The 16,793-nt window shown below is 45.5% G+C and overlaps 1 protein-coding gene across 1 annotated transcript in view; it reads left to right on the top strand.

Moving 5' to 3' along the window:
- ATRN (attractin) overlaps positions 1 to 16,793 on the top strand; it is a 176,089-nt gene that overhangs the window by 81,613 nt on the left and 77,683 nt on the right. The window contains exons 16-19 of the mRNA XM_065060197.1: positions 1,725 to 1,941; positions 4,699 to 4,884; positions 8,681 to 8,914; positions 11,202 to 11,339. Of these exons, the coding sequence (XP_064916269.1) occupies positions 1,725 to 1,941; positions 4,699 to 4,884; positions 8,681 to 8,914; positions 11,202 to 11,339 (775 nt within the window). The remainder of the gene's footprint in view (positions 1 to 1,724; positions 1,942 to 4,698; positions 4,885 to 8,680; positions 8,915 to 11,201; positions 11,340 to 16,793) is intronic.

Below are 16,793 nucleotides of genomic sequence, written 5' to 3'. Positions count from 1 at the left end.
AGTGCTTGTAATGTGGGGAAAATACCTTTGCTAACGCCCAGCCTGTGTCTGCTCCTTGAACTTTTGCCACTCCGTGATACGCTGCAGCTGTGCTGGAGGAGCCTGTACTTTGCAGTTACTCATTTATTTTTTAAGTAAGTAGTGTATAGATGTTTTGTAATACGAAGAAAATCTGTTGGCGTTGGCACATAGCGCTGTGTAACCCTGTTGCTGTTAGAGGTTGCAGCTCAGGTTTAGGAGTGTGGCGGATCAGTTTAAAGGAGGTGATGGTTATATATAGCAGGAAGGGAAGATGTATGGCGTCAAGCTTTGGAGAAAATATCTTAACTGTAAAATAACATATTGTACCAGTTGGCTGATTCCCAATGGGATGAAGTTCAACAAGGCCAAGTGCCGGGTCCTGCACTTTGGCCACAACAACCCCCTGCAGCGCTCCAGGCTGGGCACAGAGTGGCTGGAGAGCAGTCAGGCAGAAAGGGACCTGGGGGTGCTAATGGACAGAAGGTCAACATGAGCCAACAGTGTGCCCAGGTGGCCAAGAAGGCCAATGGTGTCCTGTCCTGTATCCAAACCAGCGTGGTCAGCAGGACAAGGGCAGTGATCCTTCCCCTGTGCTCTGCACTGGGGAGGCCACACCTGGAGTATTGTGTTCAGTTCTGGGCCCCTCAGCTCAGGAAAGAGATTGAAGTGCTGGAGCGGGTCCAGAGAAGAGCAACAAGACTGGGGAAGGGACTGGAACACAAGAACTATGGGGAGAGGCTGAGGGAGCTGGGCTTGTTTAGTCTGGAGAAGAGGAGGCTTAGAGCTGAGCTCAGCACTCTCTAGAACTACCTGAAGGGCAGTTCTAGCCAGGTGGGGATTGGTCTCTTCTCCCAGGCATCAGCAATAGGACAAGGGGGCATGGGCTTCAACTCTGCCAGGGGAAATTGAGGCTGGAGATGAGAAAGCAATTCTTTGCAGAGAGAGTGGTCAGGCATTGGAATGGCTGCCCAGGGAGGTGCTGGACTCACCGGCCCTGGAGGTTTTTAAACTGAGATTGGCCATGGCACTTAGTGCCATGATCTAGTCAATGGACTGGAGTTGGACCAAGGGTTGGACTGGATGATCTCTGAGGTCTTTTCCAACCCAGTCAATTCTGTGTGATTCTGTATAATACCGTTTAAGTACCTCTCATCAAAATAAAAGTGTGCCAAAAAATAAATTGCCAGTAGAAACACTTGTGTTGTGGGCTCTTCATATTGAGGATTTTATTGCCAGCAACACTCATTTAGATGTGACCTGTCCTGTCTCTCCACCTCTCCATACATACACGCTGTTAAACAGCAGAGGTTTCTAGCCAGGCTCCAGGTTCATTTTATCATATAAATTCTATTCTATATTCTAGTTTTCCAGAGCACTTTTTCCTTGTGTCTAGCCATTTATAGGAGTGACAAAAATCTAAAGAACAACTTAATTTCGTAGTCAGCCAGCGTGAATGCTTGATTTGTTCTCCTAGTTTAGGTAACTAGAAATGCGGTTTGAAAGAAAAATGATAGATAATTGCTATTTCCGGAAGGATTTCTCTGTTTCTGATAGCACTGAGAAACAAATGTTCCCCTTATTACATTTTTGCAACACCTAACCTGGCAAAGTTGTTACGAGCGCTATATGGAGATGTGTATTTTCTCTTAATACTTCCGGTAACCAAACTAAATATTAAACCTACCGTTTTCCTTTATTTCTAGCCCAAAACTTTGACCCCGTGGGTTGGACTGAGGAAAATCAACGTGTCGTATTGGTGCTGGGAAGACATGTCCCCCTTCACCAACACCCTGCTGCAGTGGCTCCCCGAAGAACCCAGCGACGCCGGGTTTTGCGGCTATTTAGCCGAACCTTCCCAACAGGGACTTAAGGCAGCGACCTGCATCAACGAGGTGAACGGCAGCGTCTGCGAGAGGCCAGGTGATGATATCTACAACTTCTGGGGCTCAAGAGGGGTGTGTTGGCTGAAAATTATTGAATTATCCCAGGGAGTGGAGAACATCCCGTTCATCACATTTAAAAGTAGCCACATCACGCCTTTGCCCAAGAAAAATGGTCCTGAAAAAGCATCACCTGCAGTTATTTCACACAGGGATTAGAGATTTTAAAAGTAGCTTCTCATTGATGCTGTTAAGTGTAAAATGCTTGAAGTGCATTATAGTTTAATTATTTTTTCTCTAAGTTGCATACCTGAATGTGACAGTTAGGTTAATTATGGTATGGAGCAATCCCCTAATTAAAACAAAAACATAAAATAATGAAAGCTGCTTTCCAATTGAACTCCCATTTCTCCCCTCCTCTGCTCCATAGCCAGAGGAGGATTTTATCAAAGCCTGAAACTAATTGGGCAAGACGCTTTGGACATATGATAACTTCCAAAAAGAAGCTATTTGCTTTTGGGAGAACTCTTGTAGCTTTGTTGGAACTGCATCTCTTTTAAAACGTCTTGGTCTGTTAACTCTTCATTATAACTGATTATTTCTGAATGCCAATTAGTGCCACGGGAAGTTTTCAGAAAGATGGCTGGTTACATAAAATTTCAATGGAAGCCACACCACTTTAAATCAATCTTTGTGCAAGTGCAGGATGCAGATCATTAATGTGGAACCTGAACTCAAAATTGTGTATATTTTAACTTGCTGCACTTAGAATTGGTTTAAGATTTAACTTGTTTTATTTAATAGTATGAGAACAGTCACTTGAAACAGGTGATAAAGCATTGGCTCACACCCCAAACTCCTGAGTTAGTTCTGTTTCAATACTCATTTTATGTGTGAAACTGATCAAATAACTTAAAACACGTCGTGATGTGCTCACACAAAATATGGTTTTTTTCACAACACTTGGTTTGGGGGAATAGAATCATAGAATCGTTTGGGTTGGAAAAGGGCCTGAAGAGCATTGAGTCCAACCATAACCCACCCCTGGCACTGCCCCATGTCCTGAGAACCTCATGTCCGTCTGTCCAACCCTCCAGGGATGGTGACTCCAGCACTGCCCTGGGCAGCCTGTTCCAATGCCCCACAGCCCTTTGGGGAAGAAATTGTTCCCCAGATCCAACCTCAACCTCCCCTGGCGCAACTTGAGGCCGTTTCCTCTGCTTCTGGCGCTTGTTCCTGGGGAGCAGAGCCCGACCCCCCTGGCTCCAAGCTCCTTTCAGGCAGTTCAGAGATCAGAAGGTCTCCCCTCAGCTCCTGTTCTCCAGCTGAACCCCCCAGGTCCCTCAGCCGCTCCATCACACTTGTGCTCCAGCCCCTCACCAGCTCCGTTCCCTTCTCTCAACTCACTCCAGCACCTCAAGGCCTTTCTTGGTGTGAGGGGCCCAAAACTGGCCCCAGGATTCGAGGTTTGGCCTCCCCAGTGCCCAGCACAGGGATGGTCACTGCCCTGGCCCTGCTGGCCACACCAGTGCTGGTACTAGCCAGAATAACTGAGGAACACATCAACAGACCTGCAGAGAGATAAAAACCACTTTCATAGAATCAGAGAATAGTTTGGAATTAAGGGACCTTCCCAGCTCCCCCAGTGCCCCCCCTGCCATGACAGGGACATCTTCACCAGCTCAGGTTGCTCAGAGCCCCGTCCAGCCTGGCCTGGGATGTCTCCAGGGATGGTTCATCCACCACCTCTCTGGCCAACCTGAGCCAGGCTCTCACCACCCTCAGGGACAACAATTCCTTCCTCATGTCCAGCCTGAATCTCCCTCCTTTAGTTTAAAACCATCACCCCTTGTCCTATCACAACAGGCCCTGCTGAAAAAAAAACTGTCCCCTGCTAAGGAGTCTGGCCATTTCAATTGTTTTTAAGGTGGACATCTTAAAAAACATTGGCAGCCATGAAGGTTATGTAATAGGAGAAATATTTTTATAGCATGTACTGCATTTCTCTTAATATACATACAGCTCCATCCCGCAATACTGCACTGCAATTCAACTTGGTGAGACCAAGCTTTCAGGGCTTTTTGTCACAGAATCCCAGAGTGTCAGGGATTGGAAGGGACCTGTAAAGCTCATCCAGTGCAATCTCCCCATGGAGCAGGAACACCCAGATGAGGTTACACAGGAAGGTGTCCAGGCGGGTTGGAATGTCTGCAGAGAAGGAGACTCCACAACCCCCTGGGCAGCCTGGGCCAGTCTCTGCCACCCTCACCAGGAACAAGTTTCTTCTCAAGTTTAAGTGGAACCTCCTGTGTTCCAGTTTGCACCCATTGCCCCTTGTCCTGTCACTGGTTGTCACCCAGAAGAGCCTGGCTCCATCCTCCTGACACTTCCCCTTTCCATATTGATCCCCATGAACGAGTCCCCCCTCAGTCTCCTCTTGTCCAGCTCCAGAGCCCCAGCTCCCTCAGCCTTTCCTCACACGGGAGATGCTCCACTACCTTCAGCATCTTGGTGGCTGCGCTGGACTCTCTCCAGCAGTTCCCTGTCCTGCTGGAACTGAGGGGCCACAACTAGACACAATATTCCAGCTGTGGTCTCCCCAGGGCAGAGCAGAGGGGCAGGAGAACCTCTCTGACCTACTGACCACCCCCTTCTAACCCACCCCAGGTACCATTGGCCTTCCTGGCCACAAGGGCCCAGTGCTGGCTCATGCTCACGTCCACTTCTGTTTTTCCGTCTCGGGACTCGTTGCCTGTATATTTGGGCAGAAAACTGAGTTTTCTCCTCCCTCCCGCAGCCAACCACAGTGCCAAGCAGTGCCGGACGCCCTGTGCCCTGCGGACGCTGTGCGGGGAGTGCACGAGCGGCAGCTCCGAGTGCATGTGGTGCAGCAACATGAAGCAGTGCGTGGACTCCAACGCCTACGTGGCCTCCTTCCCCTACGGGCAGTGCATGGAGTGGTACACCATGAGCAGCTGTCCGCGTGAGTAATCCGTCTGTGGAGTCTTGTGTTTGTCAGTAAAAGTCATCAAATTCTGTGCATGGGTTATCCTGAAAATCCCCTGTGTAAAGGTTACAAGGACCTGGATCTTCGTGTCTGCGTTTCTGTCCTGCACGGTGGTCTGCCTTGTATGAAGTGTTAAACAGAATTAGGTCTTGGTTATTATTAAACTAAATGGCAGATGGTCATGGCTTTCAATTGAGATGATGGAATCTCCACTTTTTTTTCAGATGGAGAGGTACTTGTTTCATTATTCATCATTCCTACCCTTCAAATTAATTGTTCCGTAATTTCATGTGATTAACTTATTTTTCCTCTCCTTTCTGTATCTCTTTTATTCATATATGGAGCCATGTAATTTAACATTACATTATCAAATCCCAATTAGGGTTTACATGAGTGTTTTATTCTCAAGTATCATCTACATATATCCCACAGCAGGCATTGATAACTCTAAAAATCATGGAATCATGGAAGGGACCCACAAGGATCGAGTCCAACTCCTGTCCCTGCACAGGACAACCCCAAAATTCACACCATGTGTCTGAGGATGTTTTATAGTTCATTATTTTTATCCTTTATTTTTATTTGCAAGATGCAAAAGTTTTCTGGTGCTTTGGACTATTGTTTTCAAACTGGGGTGAAATAGTCCAGGAATTTAAAAGGTGATCAAACAGTTTTAGCGGATCTTTTTGTTCACGTTGGATTCTTTAGGAGCTGAGTTGTGGGCAGGGCGGTCAGGATAGTTGGGCAGTTTGAGTCGCTGCAGTTGCTCCAGGAGCTTTTGGAAGCTGATGAGAATCATTGTTGCAAAATAAGAGATGGGGAAATTAATTTCAAGGGAACTGTCAAATGTGAGGGTGTGAACTTCCCGTTGTCAAGGTTTAAGGCAAGGCGGCAATAAACCGTGGCAGACGCTCCTTGTTATCCCCTTTACCTCCTGCCACCCTTTCATTTAGATCAGAAAGATTATTGGAAAGGTAAGAGGAAAGGAAGAGAGACTTAGACTTCACGTTGGGGAGTTTCAAAGGGTTTTACTAATGCTACTAATAAACAGAGAATATATATACAAACTATACAAAGCCGATGTCAAGTGCTGGATGTGGAGCTGCGTCACTCCGCAGCAGAGCTGGGGGTGCGGGGCTGGCGGCTCCAGCAGCTGCAGCTCAGGCCCTGAAGTCCCGGGCGGGACTGCACAGCAAAGCGGAACCTGGGTGCGGGATGCAGGGCCTGAGGATCACAGACAGACAGACAGGGGCCTCTCAGATGCTGGCCAGGGGCGAAGAGAGAGTGACCCTGTGATCACCCTCTTATATAGGGGTATGACGATGATGGGATGGAATACTTCCACTGGACAGTTCTAGTCACCTGTTCACAGAATGGACTGGATTGGAAAAGACCTCAGAGATCATCAAGTCCAACCCTTGGTCCAACTCCAGTCCATTGACTAGATCATGGCACTAAGTGCCATGGCCAATCTCAGTTTCAAAACCTCCAGGGCCGGTGAGTCCAGCACCTCCCTGGGCAGCCATTCCAATGCCTGACCACTCTCTCTGCACAGAATTGCTTTCTCATCTCCAGCCTCAATTTCCCCTGGCAGAGTTGAAGCCCATGGCCCCTTGTCCTATTGCTGATGCCTGGAGAAGAGCCCAATCCCCACCTGGCTAGAACTGCCCTTCAGGTAGTTCTAGAGAGTGCTGAGCTCAGCTCTAAGCCTCCTCTTCTCCAGACTAAACAAGCCCAGCTCCCTCAGCCTCTCCCCATGGTTCTTGTGTTCCAGTCCCTTCACCAGTCTTGTTGCTCTTCTCTGGACCCGCTCCAGCACTTCAATCTCTTTCCTGAGCTGAGGGGCCCAGAACTGAACACAACACTCCAGGTGTGGCTTCACCATCCACCCCTCCTCAAACACGTCCCCTCACAACGGAATGTGGGAAAACTTGTCAGTCTTTCTTGGCTACCATAGTAATAAATCTACACATGAGCTTCTTCAGCATCCCGTTGGTCTCTTATCAGCGCCGAGTGCAGCATCAGAGGAAAAATATGCAGGCTAAAATTCAGAAAAGTGCAGCCACCTAGAAGGACTGAGCTGAAAGAAAAATCGCTAAAAAGAACCGGTCTTGTTTTTAACAAAACCAGGTCACCCGTATTTCCAGAAGTCAAAAGGTGGAGGAAGCACCGGGCAGGAGATGAGGAAGCTGAAATAATGGAAAACAAGGTTTTTTTCTACTACTTGTGCGTTTTTTTTCAGGGCAGATGTTGTCAATTTAAACATCGAGATAGACAGACTGCTCATCATAGAATGCCAAGAATCTACAAAATATTTTTATAGATGCTATTAGGGAAGGAATAGAGATATTTTCCTACATATGAAGAGTTTGGCGCGTTTGAAATACAATCACATTTGAGAAAGGAACAATTAAAGGGTGGTGATGATTTCTCCCTGATTTAGTTAATTTTTGGCCTCGGGGGATCCGCATGTGGTGCCCTGAGCATCCCAAGATGACAAATTCTCTTCTGTATTTGTATTCGGGGCTTTTTGACTCAGATAAAGATTAGAAATAGTTGCGTGTGATGTTAAAACGTGTGGTAAGAAGAGACTCGAAGGAAGTCAAGAAGCAGCTTTTTAGCCTTTGCTCCCAGATGGCTCATTTTATAATTTGATCCATTGTAAATCAATGGAAGATCTTTTGTAGTTGGGACCATTAACCTCTGGCTTTAGTGGGTTGTGTTTAATGGTTAGAAAAACATGTGTATCGTGTTAATATTGTGTTAATAATTACCTTAGGTTCTACAATAAATGTACCGATAGGAATGAATTTATATGTGTGTTACTGTGAATATCGGAATAAATATTGACAGATTGGGTGGGATAAATACTTAATGTCACAAAAGATACAAGGACTTCAGTGTTATCAGCTGCTTTGGGACAGTGGGGTTTCTTTAATTTTGTTTTGTTTGTGTGCGTGTGGTTTTTATCTTGACTTTATACATTTTTGCTGGTTTTGTGTATTTGAATTTTAAATTTAATGTTAAATTTAATTTAAATTTAATGTCAAATTTAATTTTCAATTTCTAATTTAATGTTAAATTTCATCTTCAATTTTTAGCTTGATGTGAAATTTAATCTTTAATTTAACGTGAAATTTAATTTTCAGTTTTTAATGGAATGCGAAATTTAATTTTTGTTTTTTAATTGAATGTGAAATTTAACATTAAACTTGAAATTAACATTAAATTTCACGTTCATCTAAAAATTGAAAATTAATGTTGATTTCAGATTTAATGATAATTACAAATTGTATGTTAAACTTAACGTTAATTTCGAATTCAACGTTAATTTCGAATTCAGCGTTAATTTCGAATTCAGCGTTAATTTCGAATTCAGCGTTAATTTCGAATTCAGCGTTAATTTCGAATTCAGCGTTAATTTCGAATTCAACGTTAATTTCGAATTCAACGTTAATTTCCAGTTCAACGTTAATTTCCAGTTCAACGTTAATTTCCAGTTCAACGTTAATTTCCAGTTCAACGTTAATTTCCAGTTCAGTGTTAAATGGGTTTTCAAGTTAATTTCAAGTTCAATGTTAAATGGGTTTTCAGGTTAATTTCAAGTTCAGTGTTAAATGGGTTTTCAGGTTAGTTTCAAGTTCAGTGTTAAATGGGTTTTCAGGTTAGTTTCAAATTCAATGTTGAATGGGTTTTCAAGATAATTTCAAATTCAATGTTGAATTGATTTTCAAATTTAAAGTTGATTTGATTTTTTTCTTTCTTTCTATAGCCGAAAACTGTTCGGGCTACTGCACTTGTGCCCACTGCTTGGACCAGCCCGGCTGCGGCTGGTGCACCGACCCCAGCAACACCGGCAAGGGCAAGTGCATCGAAGGCTTGTACCGAGGGCCGGTCAAGATGCCGACGCCGTCCACAACAGGGAAACAGGGGCTGGAGCCCGTCCTCAACGTCAGCATGTGTGCTGCGGAGAGCAGCTACAACTGGTCCTTCATTCAGTGTCCAGGTAAACGAGCAACGTGGAATTGTGGGAGCATTTCAACCGTAGCGACGGTTCAATGCAAAGGGAGAGAGTTTCACAGAATTACAGAATCACAGGATGTCAGGGGCTGGAAGGGACCTGGAAAGCTCATCCAGTGCAATCCCCCCATGGAGCAGGAACACCCAGATGAGGTTACACAGGAAGGTGTCCAGGCGGGTTGGAATGTCTGCAGAGAAGGAGACTCCACAACCCCCTGGGCAGCCTGGGCCAGGCTCTGCCACCCTCACCGGGAAGAACGTTCTACTCCTATTTAAGCGGAACCTCCTGTGTTCCAGTTTGAACACATTACCCCTTGTCCTGTCACTGGTTGTCACTGAGAAGAGCCTGGCTCCATCCTCCTGACGCTCACCTTTATATATCTGTAAACATGAATGAGTCCCCCCTCAGTCTCCTCTTCTCCAAGCTCCAGAGCCCCAGCTCCCTCAGCCTTTCCTCACACGGGAGATGCTCCACTCCCTTCAGCATCTTGGTGGCTGCGCTGGACTCTCTCCAGCAGTTCCCTGTCCTGCTGGAACTGAGGGGCCACAACTGGACACAAGATTCCAGGTGTGGTCTCCCCAGGGCAGAGCAGAGGGGCAGGAGAACCTCTCTGACCTACTGACCACCCCCTTCTAACCCACCCCAGGTACCATTGGCCTTCCTGGCCACAAGGGCCCAGTGCTGGCTCATGGTCACCCTGCTGTCCCCAGGACCCCCAGATCCCTTTCCCCTACACTGCTCTCTAATAGCTCATTCCCCAACTTATACTGGATCCTGGGGTTGTTCCTGCCCAGATTCAAGACTCTACACTTGCCCTTGTTCTATTTCATTAAATTTTCCCCGCTCAACTCTCCAGCCTGTCCAGGTCTCTGGATGGCAGCACAGCTTCCAGTGTCACCACTCCTCCCAGCTTGGTGTCAGCAGCAAAGTTGCTGACAGACACTCTATTGCCTCATCCAAATCACTGTAAGTTTGCAAGGTTATAGTGATGTAAGTTTGTAAGGTTATAGTTATGTCTGTTCCCTGTTTTTAATGGAGGGAGGAGAAGAGCTTGGAAGACACAGAAATGACACATGTAGAGGTGGCAGGAGTTGTGCAGGTGTCTCCAGGTTTTGCTGCGTCAAGACTTATCTGTCTGTTGCTCTTGGGATTTTTTTTATCCTTTCCCCACAAACCTTTACCAAATTTTTAACTTTTCTTAGTTTTGAGGCTATGTGAAAGAAAGGCAATTATTTTTTGGAAGGTCGATTTAATGATTTGTAATGTTCAGGGTGATTCTGAAATAATGCTTTTGACACCACACATACAGAAAAAAATTACATTTACTGCTGCTAAACTCTGTCACCCCCAATTTTCTTTGTAAATTCATCCCACCAGCTTCCAGTTACAGAATCACAGAATTGACTGGGTTGGAAAAGACCTCAGAGATCATCCAGTCCAACCCTTGGTCCAACTCCAATCCATTGACTAGATCATGGCACTAAGTGCCATGGCCAATCTCAGTTTCAAAACCTCCAGGGCCGGTGAGTCCAGCACCTCCCTGGGCAGCCATTCCAATGCCTGACCACTCTCTCTGCACAGAATTGCTTTCTCATCTCCAGCCTCAGTTTCCCCTGGCAGAGTTGAAGCCCATGGCCCCTTGTCCTATTGCTGATGCCTGGGAGAAGAGACCAATCCCCACCTGGCTAGAACTGCCCTTCAGGTAGTTCTAGAGAGTGCTGAGCTCAGCTCTAAGCCTCCTCTTCTCCAGACTAAACAAGCCCAGCTCCCTCAGCCTCTCCCCATGGTTCTTGTGTTCCAGTCCCTTCTCCAGTCTTGTTGCTCTTCTCTGGACCCGCTCCAGCACTTCAATCTCTTTCCTGACCTGAGGGGCCCAGAACTGAACACAACACTCCAGGTGTGGCCTCCCCAGTGCAGAGCACAGGGGAAGGATCACTGCCCTTGTCCTGCTGACCACGCTGGTTTGGATCCAGGACAGGATCCCATTGGCCTTGGCCATCTGGGCACACTGTTGGCTCATGTTGAGCTTCTCTCCATTAGTCCCTTTCTGTCCTCTCTGTCCAATCTGCAGCTGATGTTTCGGAGTTCAGTTTTCCCCGTGTTGCTTTAAATTTCAGCTTTTCAATGCACACCTCTCTTGGCGTTCATGTATTGCCAACAAAAACTTATCTGGAATGTGCATGAGATGTTGTCATTCAGCCTCTGCAGAGCTCAGGCTTGTGAGGTGCTATATTTGAGCTCAAATACTCATTACTTTCTGGTTTTCCTTCAGCCTGCCAGTGCAATGGGCACAGTAAGTGTATCAACGACAGCATCTGCGAGAAGTGTGAAAATCTGACAACCGGCAAACACTGTGAAACTTGTATCTCGGGCTACTACGGGGACCCTACGAACGGAGGAACATGTCAGCGTAAGTGATGCTTTAAACCTTCCTGCGCTCAACTCTTGGATGTTTTTTGCTCTTTGCTCATTCCTCTGGTATCCAACTGAAATTATATCCTGATAATATATCTTTTCTTTCCTGCAAGCAAGGCCCAATCCTTGTTTCTTCAAATGAAAGGTGCGGAAACTGCTTGATAAAATCCTTTGACATTCATTGCACAATATAAAGATGATTTTTTTACCCTTCTTTGCAAACGTTAAATGACCACAGTGAAAAGTGGGTGCGTTTTAGCGTTTGGTGATCCTGATTTGAAAAGAAACAGTGTTAATCCCAATGTCTTGAACAAATTTCTGCTCATCGAAATTTCACCTTTTATTACATTTGGTTGATTGCGTTGTGCGTCCATTGTTATAATTGTCCTCTTCATAAACAACTTGCCGTATTTCCGTTGAGGAGTTGGTTGGATTTCAATTGAGAATTAGGTGATCCCTGTTAAAATTGCATTTAAAGTTTATAAAGTTGTTTGGCACAAAGGATGTTTTTCAGTTGCGCAAGATCCACTGAACAAACCAGGGGAAAAAATCTTTCTTGCGAGACAAATACAGGTTAAAACTGAGAAATGAACACGTAAGATTTAAAGTTTTGACCTTGAACCTTGTAAAATGATTCTGAATTACTGCCAATTCTGTATTGTAGCACGGGGAGAAGAGTTGTAAATCAGAGTTGAGCTGTGCTGGGTGATACACAAATGTAAGGGAAGGGGCTTCTTGCTCCGAAAAGCTTTTATGGAATATATTTAGAATTAGATAAAGCAATGGAAAAGGTAGTACAGAAATAAAATGGTTTGATGTTAGTGGCAATAAAATGAATGTGGGTGGTTTGTAGGCATCCCAGAAGAAATAAGTGAAGGTGATTGATGAAGAGACGTTGAAGACTTTGAGTTACTCCTTCCAAGAATGGAAATAATCTGGGAGAAAATACTGGAAATTCTTTTAGTATGTTTACTGGAAGCAGCATCAACCTTTTGGATGAAGATGGGAGTCAGTAGCGGGAGAACCAATGTCCTGTTTCCTAAAGCAAGAACAACTTGGTGATGTTTGTGGCTGTGAAGAAGATGATGATTTGAGGGAAGATTTGAAAAATCAGTGCCGCAGTAGCTTGGATACGAAATTACGACAGCATAACAACACGGGTGCAAAGGAAAACGTGCATCTCCGACGCTTTATTTCAGAACATTATCTGCGAGATTAAATACCACTGATATTCGTAAACTTATTTTGTGTGGAGATAATTTGAAGTGCAGGGATGAATAAATTGAGGCTGAGGTGGCCTGAGAACACGTATAATTCTGCTCTGAGCATTCGGGTTTAATCACTGGATCACTAAGTGCCTTTTGGTGTTTGTTGCTTTTCTGTGCGTGTGGAAATCAAGACTAAGTTACTTTGGACCCTTTCGTGTGAGGATTGTCCAGATATAGTTTATTGTAGAGATAATGAATGACAAACGAAAAGTCAGCCAGATGCCTGAAAAAGAAATTAGAAAATGTGTTGAGAGAGCTGTGGAACGGCATTCACTCGTTATCTGATGAAACCAGTAGCTCATGTCAAAAGTGTTTTGCTCTCAAGTGCTTTGGGCGCAGGTTTTTAATTTGCTGTGATTTAACGTTATTTACTGTGAAGGCGACAGTAGGAGGGAAGCGGGAAACAGGGCAGAATGAGCGATGCGGCTCGGAAGACGGAAAGCGAGAGGAAATCGTCCTGTCTGATGCAGCCAGAGCGAATATTTGCTCAGTGGGAAGGTTTGCAGAGGGGAATTGTTCAGATCAAGATGTGCTGATGGGCAATAGAGCCAACTCCTGCTTTTTCCCCTCCTCTGGCCGCCATTCCTCCTTCCTTTCCCTTTAATAATGTGCCAATTCCACTCTTTTTTGTGCATTTATGTGCAGTGTTGTATACGATTTTGTTTCTTAGACCCTGTGGTGATGTCCGTGCATGGCGACATCCATTGTGATGCACAAGCATCTGTGCGTTTGCACACTTAGTACCTAGTGTGAGTCCTTGCACTTCCCTGGGCAGATCTGCAGCGTCAGCCCAATGGCCCCAGCAGCATGGGGACTATAAATATCCTCAAAATGGCAAATATTCAGTGCAAATATCCTCAAAATGGCAAACATTCAGTGCCGGAAAAAATGTCAGTGTTTAGTATTTCCTATTCTGCTGATCCATCCGGAGTTTGAGCGACATTATTAGGATTGTAGTTGCCTGTTAAACGGGTAAGTCTAAGCAGAGCTGGAAGAGGTAACGATGGGGTTCAAAAACCAAGGAGGAATAAAAAGAACGGATGGAATAAGATGCTTTTCCTCCTGCTCGGTGCCACCAGGGCAGGTGAATGTTGCTCTGTCGCTTGCGTTGGAAAAATCTTGACAAACTGCAGTTCTTTTTCTGAAAGAATTGTTTGCATATCATCACGGGCATTGGTGTTTTCAGAGCTGGGCAGATAATAATGAAATGGCGGCTAAATCACTCCTCAGCGATTGCTTTTAGGAAGTGTCCAACGTGGAGAAGTGTTAATCGGGAAGGGCAAGAAATGCAGCACATCAAATGTAAAAATAGCTGCAAGGTGCTTTCTCCGCATTCAGGATCTTTTGAATTTTCTGATTAAACTTTCGCATGAAAATATGCTCGCCGTAGATAAGGGAGTTATTTGCGAGAGGACGGAAGGCGCTGTTATGCCTGGAATCAGATGGCCGAGGTGGCAGCGGTTCTGAACGGAGTGTTTGCTGGTGGCTCCAGATGAGCTGCTGGTGCTGCAGTCCTGCCCGCTCCCCCCTCCCAGGGCTGCACGGGGACATTGGAGGACAACAGAGCACTTGACGTGGAAGGAACGGTGTTGGGAGGTGAGATCTGGACAAACTGAAGGGCTGGGCAGAGAAGAACCTCATGAACTTCAACAAGGGTCCTGCTCCTGGGGAGGAACAACCCCCGGCACCAGTACAGGTTGGGGTTGATCTGCTGGAAAGTAACATCATGGAGAAAGACCTGGTGGTTCTGGGGGGCAGCACGTTGACCATGAACCAGCAATGTGACCCTATGTCCAAGAAGGTCAATGGTACCTGAGGTGCATTAAGAAGAATGTGAGCAGCAGGTGGAAGGAGGTTGTTCCTCCTGCTCTGCTCTGCCCTGGTGAGGCAACAGCTGGAATTGTGGGTCCAGTTCTATGCTCCCCAGTTCAAGAATGACAAGGAATTACCAGAGGCAGTCCAGCAGTGGGCTACGAGGACCATGAGGGATCTGGAGCATCTTTCTGATCAGGAGGGACTGAGAGAGCTGAGGCTGTTCAGCCTGGAGAAGAGAAGCTGAGAGGGATCTTATTTATGGTGATAAATATCTCCAGGGTGGGTGTCAAGAGGATGGACCAGACTCTGTTCAGTGGTGCCCAATGACAGGGTGAGGGGCAATGGGCACAGACCGAAACTCAGGAGGTTCCGTCTGAATATGAGGAGAAACTTGTTTCCTGTGAGGTGCCAGAGCCTGGCCCAGGCTGCCCAGAGAGGTTGTGGAGTCTCCTTCTCTGAGACATTCAAACCCACGTGGACACGACCCTGTGTGATCTGCTCTGGTGACCCTGCGTGAGCAGGTGGGTTGGACTGGATGATCTCCAGAGGTCCCTTCAACCCCAACCAGGCTGGGATTGTGTGGTGATGCAGTTGTCATTGGGAAGCTGGACCATCACAGACGCGGGAAGAGGAGTGGAGATCCCTGTGACCATCTCCGAATGAGTCCGTGACCCCTGGTTTGTGCAGAAGGTGGAAGGAGACTCACTGCAAGGTGGTTCATCATCAGAATGTTCCATGCTTCACAGTCAAAAAACCCTTTCCAGTAATTTTGACTTTCTGCTCTAGCGTCAAACTCTGGAGGAAAATTTTAAACTCCAGCAAGGGTGTCAATGGTTTGTTTCCAAACTTCGTGTTATCTGAAAAGACACAAGCTCATTTCTCTTCTTTGTGCGTGTTCCAGTCCTTTAGTGGATGATCTCCAGTTATGGGGCTCATGGAAAAATGGATAAATAAGTAACATAGAGATATTTGAGTGTTCAGCCTTCTGTGGCTAAAGAGCAGGGTGAGAAAACATTAATGTTAGCGCTCAAGATACTGTGATCTGCATCTAAACAACATGAATTTCTCCTAATTTTTATGAATGTTAGCATTCAATATTGATCAAATTTCACTTTGCTTACCTTTGGCAGAGCATAAGGAAGACACTACAAGGCATTCTCAATAGTATTAAAAACTATTCTTTTTTAAGTACCACTAATGAGAAGTGTGTTTGCTTCACAGGCTACAATTATTTTGTCAAATCTTCATTCAGTCTGCTCGTTCCCACAATAGGCCTCTATGCTTCTTCATATTTTATTCCGTGTTGCTGCTAGGAAACAGCTCATCCACATCTGAGAAGCACAATTAAGTGTCCCTGATACATTATAGCTTCCCTTACGTGCCAATATAAAGAAGGCATCAAAAGGATTTATAAAATAAGGTCTGGGGTTGGCGCGGATATTCAGAATGCCCAAAAATCTACTGGTAAATTAAATGGCTCATGTCGTCTTAACGAGAAGGCGAATGTCATCTTAATGAGGAGGCCTTTAAAACGCATTATTTCCAGCAAACTCATGGACCACAAATGAGGGATCTTTCTGTCCTGTTTCCCCTCTCACATTGTACAGCTCCAGGTGAACGTGTCTTCATTTGTACAACAACTTCTAGAAGGCACCTGCCTTCCAGGAGAAGTTATTCTATCCATTCTTCTAGTCATAGTGAACATTATAACCGCTTGTGTTGGATTTATTGTTAGTTGTTGGTTTCGCTTTGGGCTTTTTTTGCATGTACCTTTGTTTTTTTATGAATAGACGTCTCAAAGCGTGTCGACGTTAACACTTTAATTTGCATCGAGAGGAACTTTTGAAGCAAATCTCCTGGACGTCCCCACTGCGACGCCTTGGTTTGCATCTCGAGCGGGCTCGGGGTGGCTGAGCTCCTCTATTTTGAGCGTCCCACAAACCTGAGGTAGTTTGGGGACATTCCTGATCTTCTCCAACCCCAACTCAGTGTCATTCAGCTCATGCTCTTCTAAAATATATTGGGGCATGTACCCCAAACCACTTGCAGAACGGGCATCACGTTCTTGGCACTAACTGCTCTACGCTTCAGATACATTTATGGTGTTGATCATGACGTATTTTCCTCAAAGGTCTATTTATTTCTAGAAAACGCCCTAAAAGCACCATGAGCTTGGCTTTATTTGCAGAAAACTCTTCTCTTAAGAGTTTTGAGTTTGGCTGAAATGTGTTAGCAAGCCCAAAACTATTCCAAACATTGTCTTTTTCCTACCAGTTATGACATCCCTAGTGCTATCTGAAAACAAGAGAGGAATTAAAATACATTTTTGAGGCTAAAAAGCACAGTCTAATCATGATTTCACATGA

Source organism: Columba livia, chromosome 4, assembly GCF_036013475.1.
Source record: "Columba livia isolate bColLiv1 breed racing homer chromosome 4, bColLiv1.pat.W.v2, whole genome shotgun sequence".
Classification (NCBI taxonomy): Eukaryota; Metazoa; Chordata; class Aves; order Columbiformes; family Columbidae; genus Columba; species Columba livia.
Note: the sequence above shows the minus strand (reverse complement) of the source record. Positions and strands in the feature narration are given on the sequence as shown.